Source organism: Patagioenas fasciata, chromosome 8 (assembly GCF_037038585.1).
Source record: "Patagioenas fasciata isolate bPatFas1 chromosome 8, bPatFas1.hap1, whole genome shotgun sequence".
NCBI lineage: Eukaryota > Metazoa > Chordata > Aves > Columbiformes > Columbidae > Patagioenas > Patagioenas fasciata.
Window position 1 is genome coordinate 21,675,248 of NC_092527.1, and position 26,384 is coordinate 21,701,631.

At 45.7% G+C, this 26,384-nt stretch overlaps 1 protein-coding gene across 6 annotated transcripts in view; it reads right to left on the reverse strand.

Annotated features, from left to right (window-relative positions):
* Positions 1-26,384, reverse strand: part of TLL2 (tolloid like 2) — a 91,392-nt gene that overhangs the window by 54,861 nt on the left and 10,147 nt on the right. For 3 of the 6 annotated variants that reach the window (XR_011740288.1, XM_071811878.1, XM_071811874.1), the window contains exon 2: positions 5,488-5,598. The exons of 1 other annotated variant lie outside the window; for it this stretch is intronic. Coding sequence is in view for 4 of the 5 variants with exons in the window: in XM_071811878.1 (XP_071667979.1) it covers positions 5,488-5,598 (111 nt within the window). In the remaining variant the exon portion in view is untranslated. Of the gene's footprint in view, positions 1-5,487; positions 5,599-9,950; positions 10,054-15,379; positions 15,432-17,141; positions 17,224-26,384 lie in introns of those variants that run through there. 2 more of the 6 variants (XM_071811876.1, XM_071811875.1) reach the window with 2 other exon arrangements.

The window sequence follows — 26,384 nt, forward strand, 5'->3', positions numbered from 1 at the left end:
CACAGCCCAAAGCAGTTTACACACATTGCATTTAAATCTGTGATTCCTGGGTTGTCATGCTACAGAAAAAAAAAAAAAGCTTTGAGCCAGTCCTGAAACACAGAGATTCCCATGAAACCAGGTGATCATGGCACCCCAAAGCAAGAAAAAGCAAAGCAGCCTTCTGCAGATGTTGACCTTGTGCAGATCTGGTGGAGTAGCTGCCTGCATTTTCACAGCATGCTCAAGAACAGTGGAGCTAGCGTGTGCCAGCAAACCAACTCCCTGCTCTTATTCAGAGAAAGTTTAATGTAGAACTCCTGTCTGCCTTGTCTGCCAGAGAATAACTTGCATAAATTTGCTGTCAGAGCCTCCAGCCATTCATGGCAGCCTCTGTCTTCCCTCAGATTTCAGGAGAAATACTGGGATCAAACATATCCCTATCCCAGCTGCACTGTTATCTGAAGTATTGCTGACTGTAGCTAGCAAAGATTCTCTGTAAATCCTTCCTGCCACTCACTTGTGGCAGAGTGAAAGCCTCTTCAAGGCCTTTAAGCCATGAGCCTAAAAACGTCTCAGAATCAGAGGCAAAAAAGCCCAACCGTGTTTTGACTGTTGTGGAAGAGCATTCTTGGCGGCAGCGGGATGCAGAGTCACTGGCCCAGCACGAGCGAGGGCAGCTGGACTGCCACGTCTGCTGACATGCTGGTGCCAGGCCCAGGAGAGACAAATCTGCCTTCCTCACTCACAGAGGTGCCTTTCAGGACTAGAAACTGCCTCTGTGATACAAAAGTCAGGAAAAGAGAAAAATCAGAAAAGTCCTCTTAATCCCTAAGCTGCCGGAAAAGACTTAAACCTGTTAGGATGAATTAAACAGGCACAGCCTTCTCATAGGCATGGCAAGAAAAGGAAAGGTCTTCTTCCTCCGTGGTGAATGCTTCAGCAGATTTAGCAATAAAACAATCACCTTGCACCAGCAGGCTCACTTGGGTCCAAAAAAGACGTGACAACCTGCCTGTGGGTTTGCTTGTTTCCCCACATTTCAAAGGTATCTGGGGGTTCTCAGCAGCACAGGAGTCATCTTTGACTCAAGTTTCTTCTAAACAAAAAAACTAAAATGATATTGTAAAAGCAAATATTTTCATCAAAGTACAAAAAAAAAAAAAAAAAATCACCCCCCACCAACTATGAGAAACTTTTCAAAACTGTAAGTTCTTTGGAAAAAATCTTTCATCAAAGTGATTAGGAGCTGGTGAAGCATGGGCTTGCTGAGGACAGCACTCACTGGCAGATCTCCAGGTACCTAATGCTTTTCATTATGTTTTGAACCATTACTGTATCTCTATGGGGCCAAATCCTGAGGCTATCCACTTCAACACCACTGCATGAGAACAACCAATTTTCATAGCAAACATGGCATCTAAACTTAATCCCACAGAAACAGAGATGGGGAAGCAGCAAACTTAAGCATTTAAATGCAAAGTAACACTTTCATTTTAACAACGTCCCTCACTGGTTTTCTCCTGTTCTAGCTCCAAAACACTTCTGGGGGAGGAGGAAATTTCCTGTTTGGCAGATTCTTACTACAGATGGTAACAGCAGAATAAATAGATGATGTGGAGGGCATAGTTTGGCCTGCAGATTCTCTAATAATATAAAAAGCAGCAAACAAAAAGAACACAAGCAATTCTTTGAGCTTAGGACCTAAGTTTCAAAGAAGGGCAGCTAACAGGAGAAAAAAAAAAAAAAACCAAACTTTTTTTCTGGTTTGGAAAACTAGAAAAACATTTACCTCTACTCAAAGAGAGGTCAAACTGTGCAACTGTAAACAGTTCTTTTACCTGATCACTGACAAGAGTAAAACTGAGCTTCAGGTAGAACAAAGCTGAGGTTGAAAGACCTGTGTAAAGGAGCACAGAAGTCATATAACTGGAATTATTTAAAACTGGTTTGGAGGAAAGCACCATGCAATTAATCTTCAGGCAAATCCTGAAAGGGTCCAGATGAGAAATGAAGCATAGTTTGCAGTCCTGAGCCCTCTTAGAAGAGCACGTCTGCTGGCATTCACTCAGAGTTCATCTGCACTGTTTGCAAATACTCTCTGCTAACTTAGAGCTCAGAGTTTTAATGAAGTCAGCCGAGATCAACAGGTAGACACCTAAAAACTACTTGGATTAAATGGGCTAGACTTAGCTGTAGACTGCCATCATGCCTGCTTCTCCCTCAACACAGCCTGAAGAAAACCCTACTGCTGTAAACATGTCAGAGAATGACGTCTGCACACAAGATGGTATTGCAAAGCCTTCTGCAGTTTTCAGCTGCTCAGTCTGTGCTCTTTCTGACAAATCCTTGGAACGGAAGCTTCTTTGGAGCAAAGGAGACAGCTCATATAAATAAGGATTATGAGGTCATATTCTGCACTCCAAAAAGCTTTAAGTACATAACACAAGTGATGCAATTCCCTACGTAATGCAAATCCTTTATGCGACCAATCACACAAAATAATCCTGACACACTGGACAGAGACATCCAGACAAAGCTGAAGAGGGACATAACTGCTGGTGCTCTGAAGCAAGGTACCAAGTTGGGTACCAAGGAGACAGCTACCCCTAACTGTAAACCCCCCATAAACAGTCTTCAAGGGCATCACCAGAAAGCTCTGAGCCAAAATCCCTCTGAGGGAAAGAACCATGACCCTGTTCTGTGACTTCACCAGAAGGACAATGCTATTCAATCCATTGCTTTACATCACAGATAGTGGGAATGAAATAGTAGCTCTCATTGCTGAGAAAATGCTTGGAAACAATGAACTTCAAGGCATCCATTCTCCCAGAAGCTAAAACAAGGGTACTGCTGATTCAGCAAAATACAAGACATCCCACTCTCAAGTACACTCCCAAATTTTGAGGGTCTGAATAGTGATTACAGTGGTTCTGCAAGGAGGAAATTAATGCAGAAATCAAGCTTGAAGTATGTCCATAATGTGAAATTAAGCTCATCACAGAGACCTGTGGCAGAATCCAGGCGGTCCACAGATCAGATTCCCTGCCCCTCTCTCAGGCCCAGAAAAGGGCATCACTACCTTTCTAGAGCAAGACTGGAAGAAGGTGAAGAGAAGTAAGACTGGGAAACCTTGAAACATCTGACAGTCTCAGCCCTCATGAACCAAGGCAGAGCTTTTACTAAAACAGGTCACCAGCAGTTGGATCCAGTGAAGAACGATGTCCACTGCCATAGGAACATGGGAATTTTATTCTTCCTCCAGAGCCTGACAGCTGCAGATGCTCCATACAAGCTAATAGGGTGTAAGCCTATAAACAGCCCAACAGTGTCAAATGGCACAATTTTCACCCCTCCTCCCAGCCAAACAGCATTTTTCTGGGGACAAGGAAACAACACATGTGAAGAAGAATGCCTGGCCTAATAGCGTGTTCAGAACTGCAGCTCCCAGATACGAAGAGCCTGTATGTCTGTATATACGTATTAAGTACTTCCTCCACTATACAACTAATCCGATTAACAGCTTTAGGGAACTCTGAAATGTTATAATTCAAGGGGTCCCATTCATAAAAGGTCTTAGACTGTTTCTGTACAGAGGTTGCATTCTTCCCACTGGAAATAAAAAAAGCAGAGAGCAGGAGTTTCTCCCAGGGAAGAATGGGTCCCAATCCCCACCATGCTGAAGCAGACCACCCTCTTACACTTCACATGCGTGCCAAGCAAGCCCCACAAGAGCAGAACCAGCCCCTCGTGCCCCTGCAGAAAGCCCCTGGCAGGGCAGCGCAGAGGTCCCTCTGTGCAGGCTCTGCAGAACAGGGGCTGCGCACTGGTCAGATGGCACTGCCAGGGGCTGAAAGCCAGAGGGACAAATGAAGCCTGACAAAGATGAGAACAGGGCCAAGCAAGTGATGCAATATCACCCACCATTCACCTAATGCAAAGCAATGTATGGTGCACTGCCTTTGCCTCGGTCAGTAAAAGCTGCAAGGAAGAAACTAGTCCAACCACACAACATGAGCCATGGTTACAAGAGACCAGTGCCTGCATTACATGATAGAAATATGTGTTATAAAAAAAAATTCATTTGCCAGATGACACAGGTCTGATACCAGTGCCAAGTGAAAAGAAATGTGCTAGATATGGCAACTAAAAAAAGCCACCAGAGCAGGCTAAATACAATCAAACACCACCTGTCTTTGTTTCCCCAGTAGTCTCCTCATCTGACTTCAGGAACTAACAAAGGGATGCAGAACAGATGAATGCTGCCTGTCTCACTTAGTCCTCATTTTCTAATTTATCTTCTCCTCTGAAGGCAACCTACTCCTAATCACCTGTCACAGCCCAAAACGTGGTATCAACGGGCTAAGTGAAACAACAGCGCAGGATAATTGCACTTCTAGGGAGCAATCTAATCTGAAGAACTGGACAGCCCTCCTCTGCCCAGAATGTCAGCATTTCCATGAGTTTAATCAGTTACATTGACAACAAAATCATGCCTTTGTGTTGGATGTGTCATCGTTCGCACTCATGCCAACGGGAAGCTGGAGCTCTGGTCCCCAGAACACGACCTATACAATGCTAACATGCTCTGAAAGCAAAGCTAGGCAGTCACAAGCATACCGAACCAGCAACCAGTCCTTACAAATGATACAATATGAGCTGAGATGCACAGGGGTCAGGTGAACATGCAGTTTCCTGACTCTACCCAACTTTTCAACCTACTTGCTAACCTAAGAGTATAACAGCAGGGAGGAAAAAGAAGTTTGTCCAGCCCTGATTGGTCTCCAGTCCCTCTGATATCTCTCAGAGCTCAGACTTTCAGCAATTTCTCTCTTGTAGCATGAAGTGGAGAAGAGGTAACAGAAGCCTCTAAACCTACTGCGGGGGGTTCTGGAGACTGTTAGAGCTGGAGTCCAGACAGAGCTCCTGAATCAAGAAACAACTCTGGTCTGGCACAAGACCGAGCATGCACAAGAGCAGTGCAGGGGGGCAACATAAGTATATGTTACACCATCTATTATTTGCTTTATAGAAAAATCAACACAATTGTTAACTTATTTCAATTATAACATCACTTCAAGAGTAGTCTGTATGCCAGACTGCAGTGGGTTTTACCTAGGTAGACAGCTGAAAAAATGCATTATTCCATTAAGACTGTACATTGCAATAAAAGTGTGGGAAAACAATAAAAGTCAAAACTAATGCCAATCCAAATGTCCCTATTTCTAACACATTTACTTCCAAATTTGCAGAAAGGCAGTTCCTTGCAGAAAGAGACCAGTGTTGTAAATTTGAAAATCTTCTCCCTCAGACAACATAGAATTGGCGACATCAAATTGCAATTCAGTTTTTGTTTAACAGAGTTGGATCCCACCCTCAGTGACATAACTGAGCTCTGCATGCACCTCCCTGCCTGCAGGAACAGGCACCACAGGCGAGAGGGAACTCCTTCCTCTCCAAGGATAAAAGGAGGGGAAAGAGGCATCACCATGTTGGGGCTGCCCTTACCTGAAGTGTGTCTTGCGTTTCCATCTGAGTGTTTTGTTAAGTCAACAGTTCTGTCTATTTGAAACAGCTTCAGATCATCTTCATCTAAAGCGATATCTCCCCAAAAGGCAGCTGGAGAGAAACAAACTGCAATTAGTTTAGTTTTTATTTTGGAAGGGAAGTACAGTTCCTATGCGCTCCATATCACACCTAAAAGGTGATTACTCCATGGACCAGAGAAAGGTAATACACAGTAGTAGTTTTCAAAGTACAGAGTGGACATCAGTGGAGGCCCGGCAATAGCATTTAAATTAAGCCACTGTGCAGATTTACCAAAAGGAGCCGATTAGCTGGGATTCCTCGTATCACTCATTGTTACAGGTCTGGCTCTCAAACAGACACTAAGATGGTGGCATTAGCCCTTCATTAAAGCCTACAAGGAGGACAATCACTGGCATTTCCCTAGTTAGTCTGAAGGAACTAGTGAAGTTGCAGCTCAAATCCTGGGATGTTGCAATCACATAATTCCCAGGCCAACGATTTGCACAGGACAGGGGGATAGTGGTGAAGGACTCGCACTCAGCTGCAGACATCTCAAGGCTGCAGTTGTCACCCTGCAGGACCTCATACACAGGGTTAGCACTCAGACACACACCGCACTGCCCTAAAGCCAAGCTGAGAGCCAGCCTACCGTTTCCACTTTGGTAGAGAAATGCCAGTTATTTGTCCTCGTGTGGATCAGTTACCCATATATAAGTTTGCAGATCTTTTTAATTTTGTAAACATCCTCGAGATTCAGCCAGAAGCCATGAAAATAAGGTAAACAAACTGATACCTCGACATTCACAGCTCAGAGAAACAGACTGGAAATCATCTGAGTGGAACAAATTATACCCTGGGAGTATCCTGACTGAGTTGACGCTGCAGTGCGCAGTTACCATTCTGGGAATGTGAACAAAATAAACACAGACAATGAAGCACTTGACCAAGCAGAACAGATCTTTCAGAGATAACAATCAGGTTATGAACAGAAGTGTTAAAACTCATACAAGAAGTCTGCATAAGTTGACAAAAATAATTAAAAAAAATAAAACCAAATTAATCAGTGGTACAGCTTAACAGCAAGTCAGACAAGGCGCAATATTGATTCACAGTCTGCAACAGTGACCAGATTTGAAGGAATAATTTTTTCTTCTCTTGTTAAGTCAACAACATTTACATTACTGAGGGTGGAAAAAACATCCCATTGCTACACTAGCAACATCACTGATCAAAGCATGTTAGGCCTGAGAAACCAATGCATGTTACCAATCATTTCACTTCTACTGCCAAGACCAAATAAAATATGGACCTCTCCCTGAATACCAGAAACTCACAATCCAATCTGTGGCAACTGAATTACAAAAGGTTAACTCAGAGAGTACTTTCTGATATAACGTGGCCCTGGTTCTGATGCAACACTTGCCTCCTCTTATTCTGCATCTCAGCCGGTACAACAGCATTTGCCAGTGTCACTGTTCTGGAAGACAGGAATGGCAAGAAGCCTTTGCCCGCTACTGGGCACATCCTGGCTACCACAAACCAACCCAGCCAAGAGCTGCTACGAGCTGCAGAGCCCTGGCGTGAGTGGAGGTCACATGCATCTCCCTTTCTCTGGAACAAAGCTGTCTCCCCCTGGTTATTTGGCCACAGCATAGCAATGGGAAAAAGCCCCAAAGGAGGCTGGCTCTGTCTTTTTGATTGGGTCTCCTTAGCAGTGGTACTAAACCCCAGAGTACAGAAGCATGGCAACAGCTCCAGAAGAGACCATGTTTAGTGCAGACAAACCTATACACAGGCTGACATCAACTGTAACTAGGACAGAGCCTCTGTTTGCTACACTAACACAGAACTCTACCCAACTTCTTGGCAATCCAAGCACTCATGATCAACAGAGAAGAACCTAAAATACTGCCAGATCCTCACCAGTTAACAAGTCTACCAGCATGGCCAAACATCCCAAGCTGATTGGGAATGGCCAGTGAAAGAAAGCAGAGACATATGCTCTTATAACTGCAATTTGAAGAAAAGACTTTTTTTTTTGTCCAGATAAATTATTTGCTCAAGACAATGGTGCAGTCAAGGGGCAGATATGCAAACAGCATCCCACACCATTCTATTCCCTCCCCAGCCACATTTGATAGGTCACTATTATACTGGCTAATTAGATATCCATTCCCTATCCTCCTGCCAAACCTATCATTCCACTTCAGTCCTAAACTAATTACCACCACCCTGGGCTCTCAGTGGCTCTTCTGCATTAGTACGACACAGTTTGTTTCTTGGGCTAAGGCAGCCCGTGCCAAAGCACGGCTTTCAGAGTGAGCCTGCAGCACGGATTTACATCAATGGAATTGTTACATTTTCCTTCCCAATGGAAGGCAGCAGTTTTCTCCCAGCCCTAGCAAAGGAATCTCTTTCTGTTACAAACCCATACATCATCCTGAAAGATGGCCCACTACAAAAGCTGCATTTCCCTAGCATTTATTTCCAGCTCTCTGCAGTCCCAGTGTGCTCCAGGGGAACCATGATTTATCACAGCCCCAAACCAGCTGAACAACTTCCTCGCTGGAAGTCCCGGCTGAGAATGCTGTGCTGCAACTTCTCCTGTGCTGTCAAAAGCTCCTTCCTAAAGGCATGCAAGCCTGAAAGACGCTTGCTTCCACCCCAAGGGAGTCATCCCACAGGAAAGCCCAAGTACTTTATTTTAAAGGGTCACAAGTTCAGAGACTGCTGGCAAACGAAGCATCTCAAAGCATCCCTTCTGATTTCCTTTACCAAGGTCTCCTTTTTAATTTAATGTGGGAGGACTTCCAAAAAAGAAAACAAACAAAAAAAATTTCAAGTCTCCCAACAGCAGGCTAACAAACTGGGAAACCAGTATTTCTCTTGGCAGAGAGCTCTGCAGCATACAGCCAGGTGCAAACTCTTAACACGCAGTACAACAACGTGCCAGCTTTTCTTTAAGAAGATGCATTAATCCTTTTGGATAGTAAGAACAGAGCAGCACTTATTGATGTTGATGGAACAAATATGAGAGTTTGCTTCCACGCTGAAAGATCATAAGGCACCAGCTTCTCTAGCTGTAGAGTTGATTTTGCCATATCCAAATAGTACAAGGGAAAACCAATGTCCCACCTTAGGAACATGAGCTGCTGGCAAGGAGCGCTGGGCATACGCAGACAATAATGAGTGCCACCTCCTGGCAAACAACATTATAACTATTTATGCACTGGTAAAAACACGCCAGTTATTTTTGATCATTTGCTGATGCTTCCCAACCTGACAGGTCTGAGCACTGGAAGATTTAATTGTCAACGCTGGCCACAGTTTCATTAAGGGTAACACTGCAGTCTAACCACAGATAAATAAAAATCAACAGATCAAGGTGTGTTCCCAGCACCTCCATATTGCTTTCTTTGCTGGAAGACAGGTCTGCTGCTGTTGTTGAACCACCCGCTGCCACAAGAACCAGCAGAACGGAATTTTGAAGTATGCTAAGAAAGATTCATACCTCGAAATAAAAACTCAACACATTCTTTGGGCAAATTAACAACTGTGCCAGAGTGAAGAGCAAGGCCTCAAAACAAGGTGAAACCAGTGAAAGGAGAGAAAATAACCCAAACCACCATTTTGGAAATAGGGCCAGATCCCAAGCATCTCACACTCAAGCTAAAGGAGGATGGGAAACAAGTGGCAGTAATCAGTAAAAGAAAAGCATCAAGACCACCATATTCAGCCATTATGTTTTCATCTGGATCAGTTTGTTTCTCCTCATCAGGAACAACCAAGAATTTCCCACCAGCCAGCTTCATGGATAAGCTGCCTCAAAGGCTCTGGCAGTAAACCCCTCCATGCAGCAAGGGTGCCTGAAGCCAGAGCTGGCATCTGGCATCAGTGGCGTTTCCCAGCATCAGGTGCTCAGCAATTCAGTTTTCAGTGAGTGAGAGGTCCCCTGCCCAGGAAGCATGTTTCATTTCAGAAGTGAGTCTCAGTTTGTGAAGGAACGTCTAAGACAGTCCACTTCTAAATGGCAACAAGTATTTCAAAACTGTCAAAACCTCCTGGGAATCAGAGTCTGAATCCCAGTTCAGACTTCTGCAGAAACCTGAACTGCCTAAATTATCACATGCAGTGCTCCCAACAGCACCCTCTCCTGGGAAGTTATCTGCAGGAGACTGGATTAGGCCAGAAATTCTGATTGATGTTCAATGAATTTATTTTCCTGGAAGATGACAACACAGGAACAAAGAAATACTTCGGGCTTGAGTTTGTCCAAAGCCGCAAACATGCATGTGAGCCTACACAATGACCAACTTTTAGGAATGATACATGCTCTCCCTTGGCTGAATGCCATGTTATTTTAACCAAGAACTGATCAATTCAGTGCCATGAATTATAGCACTTGCCATAATTAGGTTAGGAGAAACACCTTTTCATTTTACCATTCATAACTCTCCTGCTGCTGGTTGCTTCCTCACTCAAGGTCTTCATCTCTTCCACATCAACATGGCAGTCACTGTAGTCCAACAACCTATGAATCCATTCCTGTTACAATGAACAGTGCAGAAAGGCACATGTGAACACAGAGCTGGGAATCTGTGCCACAGGCAGCAAAGCAGCTCCCTCTACGGGCTCTTACATGGTTAAACACCTGCCTCTTCATAAGAAAGCTCTGCATGGGGATGGCTGCTGCCCAGTACTTCAGATCACCTTACAGGGTTGAGGATGCTGCTCCCCCATAATGTGGGTGCAAAACCCAAGGGACTGGCTTAACCCCTCCTGTTTCCACACAAAGTTCACTGAGCTACATGAGCTTCATAACTTTTTTGCTCTCTCTGCTTTCTGCTCTAGCTGATGGCACACATCCCATGGCAATGCTGATCGAGATTGGGCTTTGGCTGTGCAGCTCCGCATTGTTCTCCCCGCAAGCTGTACACAGTCTGCAGAGTGCCTCTTGGCCACATTTTACATGCAGGTAGACAACAGACTAGGAAGAAGCTATCACAGACACACAAACATATGTAGTTTGATCTCTAGCCCCAGACAGACATGCACAAAGCCACACCACAGGCTTCACTTGGAGACCTCACCCCTGTGCAAATGACACCAAGCTCTGCAACTCACTTGGCTGTCCATCTGCCCAGGCAACCCTGGCCCCCTCCTGCTGCTTGAGGGACACAAGTACCTTTCCCAGCTCCTGTCCAACTCCACCATGGCCACAGATGCTCCACTCTGCTGAGGAGGGGGCTTTGACTTCAGCACCTTCTTTTCTCACAAGGCAGGAATGGCTTTCAAATCCAGCTTGGTCCCAAGTGCAAGCAGTATATCCCTACTCTGTATCACCACTTCAAAGGGAGATTCTTCCCCTCAACTTTTGCCAGCTCAGCATTTCTTCCTTCCACCCCAATGTTTAGCTCTCAACTACATACTACCCCATCCCATCGTTGCTTGGACATCTCTCCATTTTCGATTGCTTAGTGCTTAAGCAAGCAATCTGTACATAAGGTAGGCAAGAAAGAAGAAAAAAAATCTTTTACTGCACTGAGCTAGTGGACTATGAAGCAACAGTCTCTGTTCAGAGCACCCAGGGATGATGAGAAAGCACATATTTTGTGTCATTGGCTACCTCCATCCATAAGCTGAGCAGTTAACACTTTCCTAGCCTGTAGAAGAGAGTGCAGAGAAATTGCTTTTAAACAGGGCTAGTGTTGATAAGTCTGTTGGTTCTCCAAGTTAAACAAAGTTAAGAGCCACATAGAGAAAGAGCCAGTGGTGACTCAGAACAGACCTCTTATCTTCTCTTTGAGCGAATAGCCTGGCAAGACGTCCTTGCCAAAAACCAATCAAAACCCTTGGTTTGCTGACTTCGTGTAATTTAACCAACTCGGCCACTGTTTCCTCTGTCCTAGCTGGTTTAAGAAGTGCCAAACACAGCATTTGCAGTAAACTGCGATCACTTCATCCTCTTCTTGGTCCAATCAGTTACAATTGATTTTAGAAACATGTAGTCCTGGCCTTGCATCAAGACAGTGTTATATACACTTTTTAAACAAAAAAGTTATTTTCTGCAGTATCCCACAGCCAGGTGCAATCAGTCATCACAGCAATAATGCACAACAAAAAGAAGTCTGGTATGGTCACGGTGTTCATATCGCCCGTAAAGACCGGAGCCGCTGTATCCAACTAATCCGAAGCTTCACCCTGTTCCACATCTCCCAGTCCTGCACTATTAAGCATATTCAGGAGTTTATGATGGAAATCAGCAGAGGAAACAAACTTCCAAGATTGCCAGACCTCAGACTGCTGGGCAGACAGGAGAGTTTTCCCCTTACAAGAGCATGGCATGTAGAAACTGCCTCTTGCACCGCCCTCTTAGAGAGAACTGCAGCTCCTTTTCAGAAGGATGAGCAGAAAGCTTCATATTCAGCCAGATTTAAGGGAAGTTCTGCCATCAAACCAAGCTATGATCTTCAAGGGAAAATTTGGGAAGAAATGCTCTAGTCACTGACAGGTAGAACCTGGCAAGTTGAGCTGCATCTCAGCTTACAGGACTTAGCTTCTGAAACTCCATCTTAAAGGCAAGCCCTAGTGTCTCCAAAGCTTACCCCAGAGAGGGAAAGTAACACACAACAGCCTCAAAAAGCAGCTGGTGCAAGCGGGAAAGGCCTCTCACAAATACAGTGCTGATCAGGTGCAGCTTTTAATGAAAAGTACAGAAGGGACACAGATGGCAGCTGGATCATGATGCAGGGAAAGGGGAGCCACACACAATTCTCTCTCTGTTTGACAGTTAGCAAGTGGTCCAGACAAGCCCTGGCCTCCTATAGCTTTTATCACACCCTGCTCAAAAGTTATTCTGACTAAATAAAGACAGCAGAGACAAGAGACCTGGGCACCAGCTATTTCCATCCCCTGCCAACACCACCTTGCAGTGCACACAGTTCTCAACCTTACTACAGGTGGCAACCAGGAAACAAAACGGCCAGCAGATAAAAGCATTTTGTGGTCTGATCCTAAGTGATAGGACCCATAAATAGCACGATGGCACTCCTTGACAGAGGCAGTACCTTCCCCAAGAGCCTATGAAGTGTCCCTCTTCAGCTCAACCTGCAAGGCAGCAACAAATGGCTTGGAAATCCAGCATCGCTTCAGCTGCCATTTAAGAGCACGAGATGGCAAAGTTCTGGGTAATGAAATCCAAGAATGCCTTTGTCAATTAATTATGGAGAAAGCTGTACGACAAAAGCCCTGTCTCACACCCTCCATCATTTTTGCTGCTCAATATAACTTTAATTAATCTTTCCTTTGGCAATTTGAAGGAAGGGTGAGCACGCTGCAAACACCCACTGAGTATTAAGTTGATTTCCTGCTTTATAGTCCTCTTTCCCTCCCTGTTGGCCCAGCTATGATTTGTGGCCCTTCGCTAACAGGCATTTTTCCATGCTAATGTAATCCAAAGCCCCAAGCAACAACCACGTTCAGAGAAGTAACACTTTACACAGCTGCTGGCTTCAGCCCAGCTTCTGCCAGCACAGAGCAGATCCTCTCCTGCCCCCTTTTCTCCCCCTCACCACAAGAATTCAAATCAACCACCTTATCTCCATACCTGCAGCACTTCTGTCTAAAGAACTAGCAACATTTTTGTCCTAAGTAACTAAGCAATCAGATCTCCATAGTTTCTTGCTTGTGCATCTTCATCACCAAATCATGCCAACATGATGTCCTGGCTAAGGTATGAGGCTGGTGTTGTACTCCAGATATCTGGACCTAAAACCTGAAGGTAGGAACTCCTCAATAACTCCAGCTACTCTCAGAGAGAGACACCACTCTACCTTGGGCTCCTGGGGCTGAAGGCAAGGTCTTCAGTGGCAAGCACATCTCAGTGCACAAGCCAAGTCTGGGGTAGGCAGCAAAATAAGGACAACTGAGTGCAGCCCAGCTGTGGAAGATCCTTTTCAAAGGATCTTCCCCTCCACTTGTGGGGAACACAGGCCCTGATTTTCAGCAGTCAGCCTTTTAAGGCTGGGGCAGATAAGGATCACCCTCTCACCCTGTGCCACCTCAAGGACAGGCACAGGGACTGGCTGCCAGCAGTTTCTGTCTCAGGCATTCAGGTCCTTCTTCAACACTACTTTCTCGGTACCACAGGTTAGGAGACCTTGACCTAACACATAGCCTCCCTCTCAGCAGCTGTCACACCAGACAGATTTTCTGAGCCTTCTGGCCACCAGCTTCAGTCTTCTGGGAGGAGACAATCAAGGTCAGACCTTCTCCTCAGGTAATTCCCATACCATGTGACTTGCTCTGGATTTATTCCTCAAAATTAAGTTGAGAAGGAACAACCTTAGAGATGGCAGAAGAAAATTTAAGACTAAAACTGCTCTAACCCTAAACTTGATTTGGAACAGCTCAGTGGCTAAGCACTGTCCCCCCACTGAGGACATTTCACCAGCCATGCTCACAATGCAGAGTGAACCATCAGATCTTATTTGACTTACCACTTGGGGAGGGATGTTTTTCCTTCAGGTGACAGCTTCCTTTACAAAATACACCCCTTTTCCCTGACACACTAGGTGTCAAAACCCCACTGTTCTCACCCCAAGCAATGCAGCAGGGGAATTCACTGCCACTTGCCCACCCACAGAAAAAAATTCACTCATCACAAAATGAACAGCAGCAGAGCCATTATCTGAGCTGCATCTCCAAAGAGGAAGGTAGCAACTCTGCCCTGCTTGGAGCAAACTTTAAGGCAGGCTGGCAATTTAAAACCACGTGGTCCTGGATGAAAGGGGGTTGCTGACGATATATCATGTCTACTCAAGGGCCAGACAAGGAGAGCAAACACAGGCTCATTTTGCTCATTGTTCTTTACCCACCAGCACCAGGAGAGAAATGTTGCAGCACTGTTGGAAAAGAGAAAAGAAATAGACAGTGGGCAGGAAAGAAATGGGAGCTATTTACAGAGGATAGCTAATTTGTGCTGTTTACAGACTTCCCCTCTGAGAACTCAGGGATGGGAGGGTGGCAGGGGGGTGGTTTCAGCCATTAAAAATACAACGTGAGAATCCATTAGTTTTCCATAGAAACAATGTCGTCATAGAAGCGAGACAAATCTGATCAGTCATGCAAATGTGCTGATGTTAAATTCTCAGGCCTGGGTGGGGAATCTGGGTTGCCAAAAACACAACAATGAAGAGATCAGAATCAGATTGTCTGCCAGAGCGGCTACAGCACCGAATGGCGTGTGATGTGACCAAGGGCACCCCCACACTACACTGGGGTTTGTGCCCAAAGCCAGGCCTAGGTGCTCAGCAGAAAAGGCAAAAGAAAATGCCCTCCATGCGTGAGATCTCAAGAACTGGGCAAACATCACAGTCCTGCCCTGCAAACCGGCAAGAACCTCCACAGATCACTGAGCTCACTCCAAGAAATAAAAGGGTCAGCACCCCACAGGACTGGGGCCCTTGCAAGCTGCAAAATCACAGCACCAAGGAAAAGCAGGAGGTGATAGCAGAGGAAACAGGTGAGTGTGCCTCATAGCACTACACAGCAAAGCAGTGAGCAACACAAGTTTAGGAGAGGTTGGATGCACAAGGCACCAGCTCTGTCCCAGGCACACGCCGAGCCGTGATGCCACCTGAAACATGGCACCGATGTTAATAAGGGGCAAAAAAATACAAAAATGCATTTTTTTTCCCTGCCCAACCAAAAAAAAACCCAAACAAAACACAACAGAAAAGGATCAGCAGATTTTAGCTCCTTTCCTCCCTCTGCCCTCTGAAAATCAAACTTCACAAAACTCCCCAGAGGGAGATGCTACTCACAAAAAATTACAGCGGCACTCCGAGCAAGAGGAGGGGAAATCACTCACCCTGGCAGCAGAGCGCAGCCCTTCCGTGTGAGGAATCCAGCCACCGTCCTGGACTGGCCTCACCACCAGAACTTAGGAGTTAAAAATAACCTTGGAAAATGGAGCGCTCCACCCCCAGCAGCATGCAAAACATTACTAGAGTGACGCCTGTGACAAGGATGCTTCCGGGTAAACCTCACCATGGGCAAAAACAGTTCAAGCAAACATATGAACAAAATGAATAAAAAGGAGAGGTCAAAACACATCCCAAGAGAAATTTCACTCAGGCCTGTCCATGAGCCAAAATATCAGTATTTGTCATCGCAAACAGCTGTTTGGTTCACCTGTTAAGTTTGAAAACATGTTGGTTTTACATTTGAAGCGTTTGATGCTTCCAGCAAAGGGAATCCCCTCTGCACAGGGGCTGCCTGTGCTGGTGGGGTGGCTGCCACTGCCCACAAGCCTGTGGAAGGGCTGAGTCCATCAGTGTCCAAGAAAGGAGACTCACACCTGCACTGTGCACCTCAGGGAAACTCCCCGTATCACCAGCTTGCCTGGAAACAGGCATTTGCCAAGTAAATCACCTTGGTCACAGAAACCTGACCTATAATGCCATGTAATCCAAAGAGGTGGCTTTCCCAGAAGGTGACAATCCTGCAGGATCCCCAAATGGGAATGGTGCTGCTGGCTCAGTGTGACATGGCCCAGAGCACAGGTTGCTGCAAGGACACTTGGTTCAGGGAGACAACTAGAGCCACCTAAACCACCCCATACCCCTTCTAGTCATTCCCTGTTTTAAACTCCTACAAGAAAGCCTGAAAAATAAACAGTGATTGCCTTTTCTCATAATTTGTACAGAGCAAACGGGATCTACTGCTTTCTCTTCTGTAGCTCGTAAACCTTGTCAGCAGCCTGCTCAAATACCTCTCTAGATTCGCACCTTTAGAGACATGAGGCAGAGGATCCACACAGCCAGCCAGCCCGCTCCAGCAGACACTTCCTCAGGTCTGCTTTGCAATGGGGAGCATTACAAGACCATCAGCAGCACACCCATATCTGAATGCTGTGCTCTGCAGATGTCCCTGTGTGACACACACACACACAAAAAGTCACAGTGCTGCCCTCATAGGTGAGATTCCTGCCATGGTCGTCCTTCAGGTGGCTCCTTCTGATGTCCCAAAACTTCTTCCTTCCCAGTCTGTCCTATCAGCAATGCTCCCAGAGCTCTGCTTTCATCGCTTCCCCACCCTTTTCCAAACCCAACTGCCATAAACTCTCTGTTGTTGTCTTTCAGTGTTACTTTCCCACACCTGCTAAATTCAGTCACCCAAGCACCCACAGCGACCATCACTGCAGTCTCAGGAACTCCCACCTTGGTCTATCCCATCACAGCTGGCACATATAAAGTCAACGCTCTCAATATTCAAGGCCATTTTTTGTTGTCCCAGCCATACACATCACAGTGAGCACATAGGGCTGTACAGCAGCACAACTCTCACAGTGTACAGAGCTCTACAAGAATTTAAATTTCAGAGGCTGCCAAAGCTCCAGTTACAGAGGCATTGGTTTCAGAGGCAACTTCTCTCCATACAAAATTGCTCTCAAGAATCAAACCCTAAAGCCACAGCAGTCACAAAGTTCCACCTTCTTCAACAAGATCTCTTTGCTTTTTATTTACTAAGATTGCTCAGAAAGGTATAGAATTGTGCTCTGATCAGAGCTTTCATCTAGTGTGTCAATATACCAACATACAAGTGGAAGACAAGCAAAAAAAGTCACAGACCTACAGTCCTCTGTTGACACAACTGATCTTGCACCAGCAGTGAAGGGTTAAGTGTCATTACATCCATTCATCTTGTTATCCAGTAGGTGCCCATGAGAAGCTGGTCTTTATCGATGCACACCGCGTAACACTCTGGTTCTGTTTCACTTCAAGCACTTAGCCACATCTGTGTGAGGACATGCTCCCCACTTCCCAAGCAAGCCAGCTGCAGTCTCCACTCGCTCAAACATCAGTGACAAAAGCCTGCTCAAGAACATGCATCTGTTTCACTCACAGCTCACACGGCTAATTTAAACAGTTTCCATATGTTGCCAAAAAACTGTGACCAAATGCCACTTGCAAATAAATGGGAGATTGTCTGGCTTCCACAGAGCAAGGTTTCAACACACAGTTCACAGCAACGGTTCCTTTGTTCCCAAGTCTGCCTGGGCTTCCTCAGCCCCTTCCACATTCAGATGCTGCTGAATAGTCCAAACGCTGCCTCCTCCTGGGATCATGGCATCACAGCAACACACTTAATGGACCACAGTGAGAAAAGACCTACAATGAACACCTCAACATGTGAAGATGATCTGTCAGGTCAGGCAATGCCACCATCCCCTGCTCCTGGTTCCAGAGAAGTGACTTACTCATAGGGTAGGTGTGCTTTTTGGTCAGCCGTCATCCAGAAATTACCATCAGGTGCCACACTGTAGTTCTTAGAACTCCTCAAAGCATAAATGAAGCTCTGGGGCTCCATATAAGTTATAATTCCACATTTCCACATTTTGCTGAAATTAGCATCTCACTTTTAACGCACAGTTCCACACAGTTCCTGCTCAGTTCCACTGTGGCAACAGGTCATTTGGCAAATTACAGCTAGACCCCATCCAAACTAATGGTCTGTAGCTGGGTAGATAGGAAGACTGAGCAGACAGACAGGTAAGGTCTTCACTCAGGGGCACTGCTCTCCAAAAGGTAGATCTAGTCATGGAAGCAGACAATAAATATCTCTATTTGGAAACGCAGGGGAGGCTATTAGAAGGATTTAAAAGCTCAAAAAGGAAAGTACATGGATGCCACTATTTTCCTTGTCAATAATGGCACATTACACTTGCATCTCAAGAAAGCACAGTGCAGAATCTGTGCCTACTGGAATGGTCCTTGCACAGTAAAACCCACTTCATCTCTTCAGACAAAGCTTGCTGAAGCAGGCACCAAACAGATGTCCATAGAGCCACACAAAGACATGTTTTTCAGCCCTTTCTGAACAAGTGAAGCAATTTTTTTTTCAGTCACAGAATCCGAGGCAGAGCTGCGTGTCCCAGCTTCTCATCCCAGTCCTCCACCATTAGACAGATCATCTGCTGCTGACCAGCACCAAGGTGCTGGAGTTACTTCCCCTCTCTTGAGGTGGAAGGGTTTCAAGTCTTTGCCACTTCACAAGGCAGTCATGCTACAGTCGGACCAAGCAAAAGATGAGAGCATTCAGCTCCAAGTTCACTTGCACACTGGGCTGCTTCCCATTACCCAAGTAAAGGGGATTCACATTGACCAAAACTATCCGACTCCTACACCTTGTGGCCATCCCAAAGTATCTCCTCCCTCTTTGGGGAAGCTGTCAGGGGCCGCAAGACACAGTTAACTGAAAGTCCCCCTCAAATCTGACGTAGGGTGAAGCACATGAAAAATTACTCATGCAATTGATTCACATGGTTTCCGTCATTCATAAATTCCTATGCATAAAGGAGGGGCATCAGATTTGCACGTAACTGATCCAGACAGCTGCAGATTTCCATAGGCACTAAGTACCTGCAAGCAGAAGCCACTCCTCGTGTAATCCTGTTAAACAGCTGGAATGAATGAAAATGCTGTGCAATTCAGCACGCTAACTGCAGCCACCTCTGCTTCCACTGTTAGTGCAGGGTCCTCTTCAGTTCAGCCTCTTCCCGTGGGTCCAAATTACAGGAGTTATTTCACACCCTGAACTCTGCAGGAAGCCTGGAGCACGTGCAAGTATGAGGCTACAGTAATGGAAGGTTGCCCTCAGAGACTGCTAGGAATGTATCCAGGATCTCTGCCACAGTTGTCTCCTCGTGGTAAGATGTAGCTTTTGGGGAAGTCATTGCAGAACACACAAGTCTTCTCATTAACAGAAAACAGTGCAGTGGAGACTGGGTATAGAAGGAAACTCAACACACCGCTATCTCAAAAGGCAAAGTGGTGGAATTAATGCAAAATAAAATTGCTAGCAGACCCAGCTCCAGACTGAAACCAAAGGCTCTGAAGTCAGCAGGATCTCAAGTGGAAGCTGTTTGACATTTAAAGTCCCTTCATGGCATTCAGCATTGTATCACACCACAACAGATGTGAAGAGCCAGCATAAAACTACAGTGTTAAGTAATTTGAAGGAAGCATCATTAATCCTTCACTTCCTAGGGAAGGCCAGAAAGAAAGGCCAGCCAAGCTGAGTTCTGTCCCCTCATGCAGCAAGACTGGCTTAAAGCATCCAGCTGAAGATGAAACTCAACAAGGCTTACACTTCATGCATACACAAATATGGTCTACCTTCCACACCTTCATAAACTCCTAACTGATTCTTAGTGCTTTCCGGTGACATTTGATCACTAATACATAAAATCTCCTACAAGTTCATGGAAATTGGAAGGTCTCTCAGTGTACATGACTACAGCTACAACTGTCCAGACAAGTAAGCACAATGAGACAAGCACACACACAACAAAAACACCGTCTCACTCTGCATGCAGCTTACAGAACTGTTGCTTTACACTCCCAGAGGTAGCCAGTTTCTTTTCTCTCCTTCCTCCTTCCCAGCCACTTGTTCCTAGGACCTCTCCTGTGCTGCCACAGTCATTCACAAGACTAGGAAACACACAGTAAAAAACAACTTGGTTTTACTAACTAAGTAAAAAAACAGCTTGCTCTCAAACAGATGCGCAAAGTTCCCACAGCTCAGCGATACTGGGAGCAGGAAGGTGGTGGGAAGACAGTCTTCCTCAGCAGCACACCAGACTTAAGCCAGAATAAAGCGGCCACGACTGCAGCGTCAGTGGATGTGGCTGGCTTAGGAAGCAGCTGCTCAGCCCTCCTGAGGCAGTGGATGGTCTTCTACTTCAGTACACCCATCCCTCCTTTTCCAGCTTCGTCCTGAGAACACAGCATCACCCAGAGTTACTAATCCCAAGTCTTCACAAACATTCACAAGATTACATTAAATATACAATCATATAAATGCACAGCATAACCACTTCTGCTGGCCATCCTTCCCTGAAACAGCCCAGCTGCAGCCTGTACGTTAGCCTAGCCCTGTCTGCGTCAGAGCTCTGCTCCCTGCTGTGTGGTAGCAAGTACTCGTCACTTTTGCAAGTGATCTATATGCTCCCATGTCAAACACACAGAAAAGCACAAAGGACGCAAGAAGCCTTGGACAGACTGGTGCTACAGCTCACTGAAGACCATGTAGGAACACTGATGCAGAGCATCGGCACACACTCTGCCATGGTGCCACTCAGCTGTCTAAAAGACAAAGGCTTTTTCATCCCTGCCCAGTGTGCACCCCCTGCCTCTGCAAGAGAATAGAAAGGATCCCTGTCGTCATCAGTCCCCTTCACCCCACAGCTGGATCTATTCCAGGAGCAATGGCATGCAATCATATAATTAGCAGCTATCACAACACATAAGCAGGGCTGGATTGAAGGTGCAAAAGCAAACTTCAGTTTTGACATTTCCCAGCCTTAATAAAATGTCTTTACATGGGGAATAAAGACAGCTTCCCCTGACAAGCTGTTTGTGCCCTCTGGATAGCAAACAGTCTTATGTTAGGAGCGTGCCTGTCTTTGAAGTGGGAGGTTGCAGTTTGACAAAAACAGGGAGCAAAGGGGAAAGGGGACAGAGCTGCTTTGAGGCAGTTGCCAGGATTTAACAGCACCAGTAAGGTCTCCCTGCATTAGTTTTGCTCTGAGGCAGCAAAGCCCTTTTTTGATTCAGGCTCTGAAAACTCTTCCCAGCCCCAGGCAGATCAACACCAGGAGAAACTCCAGCCCAAAGTACTGCAAACAATAAATTAGTTCCAGTTTCCCACAGCCTTAAGCCAGGCCTTGCCATGAGCACTCCTGGGCATCAGCAGGGTCACCAGCTCCACTGGAAAAAGGAAGGTACCAGAAATGGGAAGTGGCTCATTTATTACAGAAGGAGACTTGTGCTGCATCAGAAAGAGGACTCTGCTCAGGCATTTGCTCCAGTGGCTACTGGTTTTCAACACCTCTTGCTCCTCCAGAAGATATCAGGGACAGGGGATGGGATTAGCTCCGCAGGAGAGCCCGAGGGAGCTGTAGCAACCTGCTTTCCCTCCCACCATTAGCAGAAAGGATGAGCAGGGAGATCTGGCGCCATCTTTCCCTCTCAGGCACTCCCGTGCCAGCTCTGCATCAGCAGAAAGCGAACTGTGAGCACTTTCCAGAAGGGCTGTCCCCATCAAAAAGGGTTTCCAGCTATTGAGCTATTGTAACAATCCAGCAACAGCAGATCTGCTCCCCCTCCTGTCAGTTATCCCTCTGCAGCCTCATCAACACCACAGCTTTTAACCCATCAAATACCAGTGCTTCCCCACAAGGCACACACCCATAGACTTTAATCTTGCACAAGATTAAAACCACCATAAAGCAGCATGGCCTAGCACAGAGGCCTTTAAACTCTACTCTTCTGATTCCCCTTTAGATTTTCCACAGATCTGCAGTATAGTGGAGAGCAAACCTTCATCCACTCTTCATGCACCTGCAAGAGGACAGAGCTCCCTCAGCTTCAGGCACTGAAGAGCTGAGAGCAGGCAAATCCACTGGAAAAAAGGGGTATTACCACAGTCCAGAAGTCTGAGGAAGTTTAGAAATGTAATATTTAAGGCAGTTCAGAAAACATAATGCAGTTCCCAACATATCATTCCACAAACAAAGCAAACAATATGACAATTGTTTATCCATACTCTACTATACAAAGGTGTCCCTATTGCAGGACATGGCACAGCTGTCACACAGGAACTGGGTATCATCAGAGAGGAAACCAGTATTTGCATGGCTGGTGATGGCTTCACTGCTAAGGCTGGGTTTGTCTCCTCACCAGGTCGGACTGTGCAGAGAAGGTTACAAGATCAGTGACAGAAGATGTCACAGTGGGTCAGAGAGTAAAGGAAAGGGGGAAACACATCAATATATTTCTTTGGGCTTATTGCTAATGGGCCCTTCTACATCCACACGCTACTTGTCGAAAATCAATCAATGTGAAACCTCATCTGCTCTACTGTTCCTCAATACAGGGCAAACAGCCATTGGGAAGTTTGGGGAAGACAACCCAAGAAACTTCACAGATAGACTTTAATCTTGCACAAGTGAAAAATAAAACCCAAAATATCCCCACAAGAGAAAATCCAATGCCCTGCACTAAATAGACATGCTTCTGCCATCAGCTGAGAATACTGTGTATGAACTACTCAAAGGAGGTGCTCTGTAACTGCATGCCTTCCAGGTACCATAAGAACAAGGACAGTTCATGAACTTACACAAACAAGGAAGTGCTCCTATCAATTGCTCATTAAAGCTGCTCTTACCTAGTCATCCCTAGCTCCTAAGCAGAATCCCAAACTAGACAAAAGCCAGCTATAAGCTCATATAATCAAAGCTTCTCTCTGGACTGGCATGTTCAGGGTTCAGGACAAGTCACAAAACCAACTCGCCCACAGCACTGCTTTTGTATTTCCTCTGTTGACACTGATAGAGGATGCGTATCTATTCTCACACATCTTGACTTCTCTGCCACATCCAACACAGCTGACTGAGCACTACTAGAGATCTGCTACTGAGTCTGTTAAGATTCTCTTTATTTTTTTTCAACCTCACTTGTTTACCCACTGACTGTCCACGTGGTGAATACAACCCGTAGCCATCTATCTGTACCTGCCACACCACAGAGGTACCTGTCTGTGTCCACCACAGAACCGTATCACAGCAGCCAAATGCTTAGCTGATACTGGGTAAGGAACAACTTGTTTATTGTCTTTCTCAGGTGTAAAGGCACAATGTCCTTCCCTAAAATCAGGACCACCACAAACACAAGATGCTTTCTGAAACCATGCCTTTAGCCACAAAACCTCACCAAATACTCTAATAAAGTAACTGGGGTTTCAAATTTCCAGTAGAAGATGCCCATATACTACAGTGAGTATGTAACAGAGACGGAATAATGTGTTTACCAGCTGGGAAATTACTGAACAGAGCCACAGTCTTCATGTCTGGAAAGCTTCTCTGGTTCCCCCACTTGTAGTTTTATTCTGACCCAGCTCTGAGAGTGACAATAACAGTCTGGATCATTCCTGCCAAACCCCAAAGCACCACAAACCGTCTCAGAAATGGAGGGGGTGTTCAGAAGAGTTTGCTTTGCAGGGCCCAACTTCCAGGCAGCGAGAGGGTGAGAGAGAAAATGCAAGGCTGAAATCACCCCCAGACACATTCAGCTCGTTCAAAGCTTCCAGCAGTGGGATTTAGCCAGAGCTTAAAGCAGTTCTCTGTGACTCTTTGTCACAGGAGTGTAGGTACAAACAAACAGGAGCTGGGACAAAGGGAGTCAACACACATTTTATTAGTAAAAAGTTAATCGGCTTAAAGTGTGCAACTAAATAAGCAAAGCTTACATTAAAGTGACCCGCTAAGAAAAGATGCCATGGAAATAAAGTTATAGGAAATACAATATAGTCTCTATGTTCTTTTGTAATCCAGCATGATAAATATTCATGATTCTGGGTTAATGGGGTACCCAGCTCTCAGCCACCACAATAGTTTTTTGTTTATTCTCAAGACCATGAACTTTGGAACCATGAACCTGAATTTCAGGACTCTGCATTCATGCATGTTAGCAAAATTCATGGCAAGGCAGGGGGATGGCGACAACGCCAGGACCTTGGCTTGTGACAGGGTAACTGGGGTTGTTGGCAGGTTTTTGATAATGAGTAACAAGAGCCCCAGCATACACAGGATTTCTGGTGTATCCCTCACCCTCTCTGCCTCACCACCAGCAGAAGGAGAGAAGAGGCACCACCTGCAATGCAACCCCATCGCTCACCTGCAGTTCCTCCAGGACATGGCTCATTCCCAAGTGTTTGTGTCCAGAGGAGAACAGCATCCTCAGGCCAGCCCTAGAGGAAGCAGTAGCTGCCGGCATCACACAGCAGCACCATGGAGCGGAGGAGAGGCCCACTCCTTACACAGCAAGAAAGACCTGCATGCCCTTAAACACAACCCTTTGAGCCTTCATGTTGACTGAAAAGGCACTTTGGCATTCTGAAAACAGTCCTGCAGGGAGAGGTCACCAAGTTCCAGCACTGCATTCATGCCAGAGAGCAAACATCCTTACATCACATGTTTTAGAGTCCCATGCCCCCCTAAGCCAGCCCTACATCCAGTTGCTCCTTTGATGGTGTTGTCTTCTGCTGATAGTAACTTTGCTAGCTTTCCCAGTTTTGCTAGAAGACCTTCCAACTTCTCTACTCCAACTTGCATTTATGTTTATAGATTATTGTTCCCTCTTTCAAGGTATGCTGGGAGTCTTTGGAGTTACTGAAGGATACCAGGAAACTTTAGAAAAAGCACACACAGAAATTGAAAGTTCAAAGCCTTGAAAGGAATATGAGGAAAAACAACTTTAAACGCTGAATCGAATGCATTTAAAGACTTGAGCTTGTTGGTTTGTTAACCCACATCCACTCACAACTAAAAGCAAAGACTACAATCCACTAAGATCTCCAAGAGTTTCCTGGTGTGTTCCCCTCACCAAAGTATCCACCCGCTTTCCCTACAAAACCTTCCTATTAGCTTTCTCCCCTTTTCCCACCTAAGTTAGTTAACCATGAAAGCAAACCTGCAAACAGCCTGGCACCAAATAGCCAGGACCTGTTTCATCAAGAGCTGCAAGCACAGCTCTCCACTCCACATCACTGTGGATCAGTCTGCAAAAAGAGCTCATATTCCTTCACTGGCCCCCAGGGTTTAATGGCCTGTTTTCGGGAAAGTGCAGCCTAAGAACTGTAAATTAATAGGATCTGTTCTTCTTGCACCTTCCTTTAGGACAACCTAGACGACAAACCTTGCCCCAGAAAGCTTCACTTCTCCCTTTGGGCAGAGCTCCTCATTCTGATCAGCTGAACCTCAGCAGCAACAGGACAGGCAATGCAAAGGCAAACTGTTTCTTCAGAATTCAGTTTCCTGTAACAATACAAAAGTCTAAGAGGAACAACAACATTCTCTTAGATTTTAAGTCTTTGACACTTCACTTGCAATACTTCTAACGCAAGACTACCATAAAATATCCACACATAAAGAAGAGTAATTTAACAAGAACCATGAAAATGGAGAAATTAATACAAAAGGTCAAAGTGTACTTTTGGAAGAAAAAAATATTTCTCCAACTAGTGAAATAAATACCTGCCCTGAACCACAGAAAGGCTCTGTCTAAAAATCAAATCTATTATAAACAGCAACAGCCTTCTCAAAACTGAGGTATCCTGCTCAGAGAACATGTATTTAACATTTACCTTTGTAATATTTTATCTTTGCAATAGTTGCATTAGCATAAAGATGACTGGCCACAGGGAAGAATACACAAATGTGCACAGGAGGAGAACTAGTTGGAAAGAAAACACTTTCCCCCTTCCCTGCGTGGAATTTTGCACTGAATGTCCTGTTCCTCCTGAAACATGGGACAGCCGCACATTCTCGCGCCCAGCTCCAAGGACATGCCTCTTCCCCTCACACTTGCCACAACCTACCTCAGTAACGAGGAGCCAGGGGGGCAGCCCAAACCTGGCAGCTCCCTCACTTTCATACGAAGTAGAGGTGTAGCTACAAAATACAGAGCAACCACAAAAGCATCAGGACCCGGCTGCCAGCATCCCCCAGGAGGACAGAAAGCGGAGGCACACATGATGGTGTGAGGGTCTCCATTTCACGCATGCCTGCAAACCCCATGGCAAACACATCACACTCCTGCCAGGAGATGAGGGATTGTACAATGGGCAAAAGGATAGAAAATGGTCTTCTCAACATCAAGAAAAAAAGGGCAGCCAGGAGGTTTTACTCCTCATGTCAACATCCCATTACTAACCAGTTTACCTTGACAACAAAGCTTTCCAAGAAAAGGCAGAGACATGGGCATTCAAGCAGTGGCCTTCGGAGATCCCAGCTCTCTGCCCAGGAAACAGCA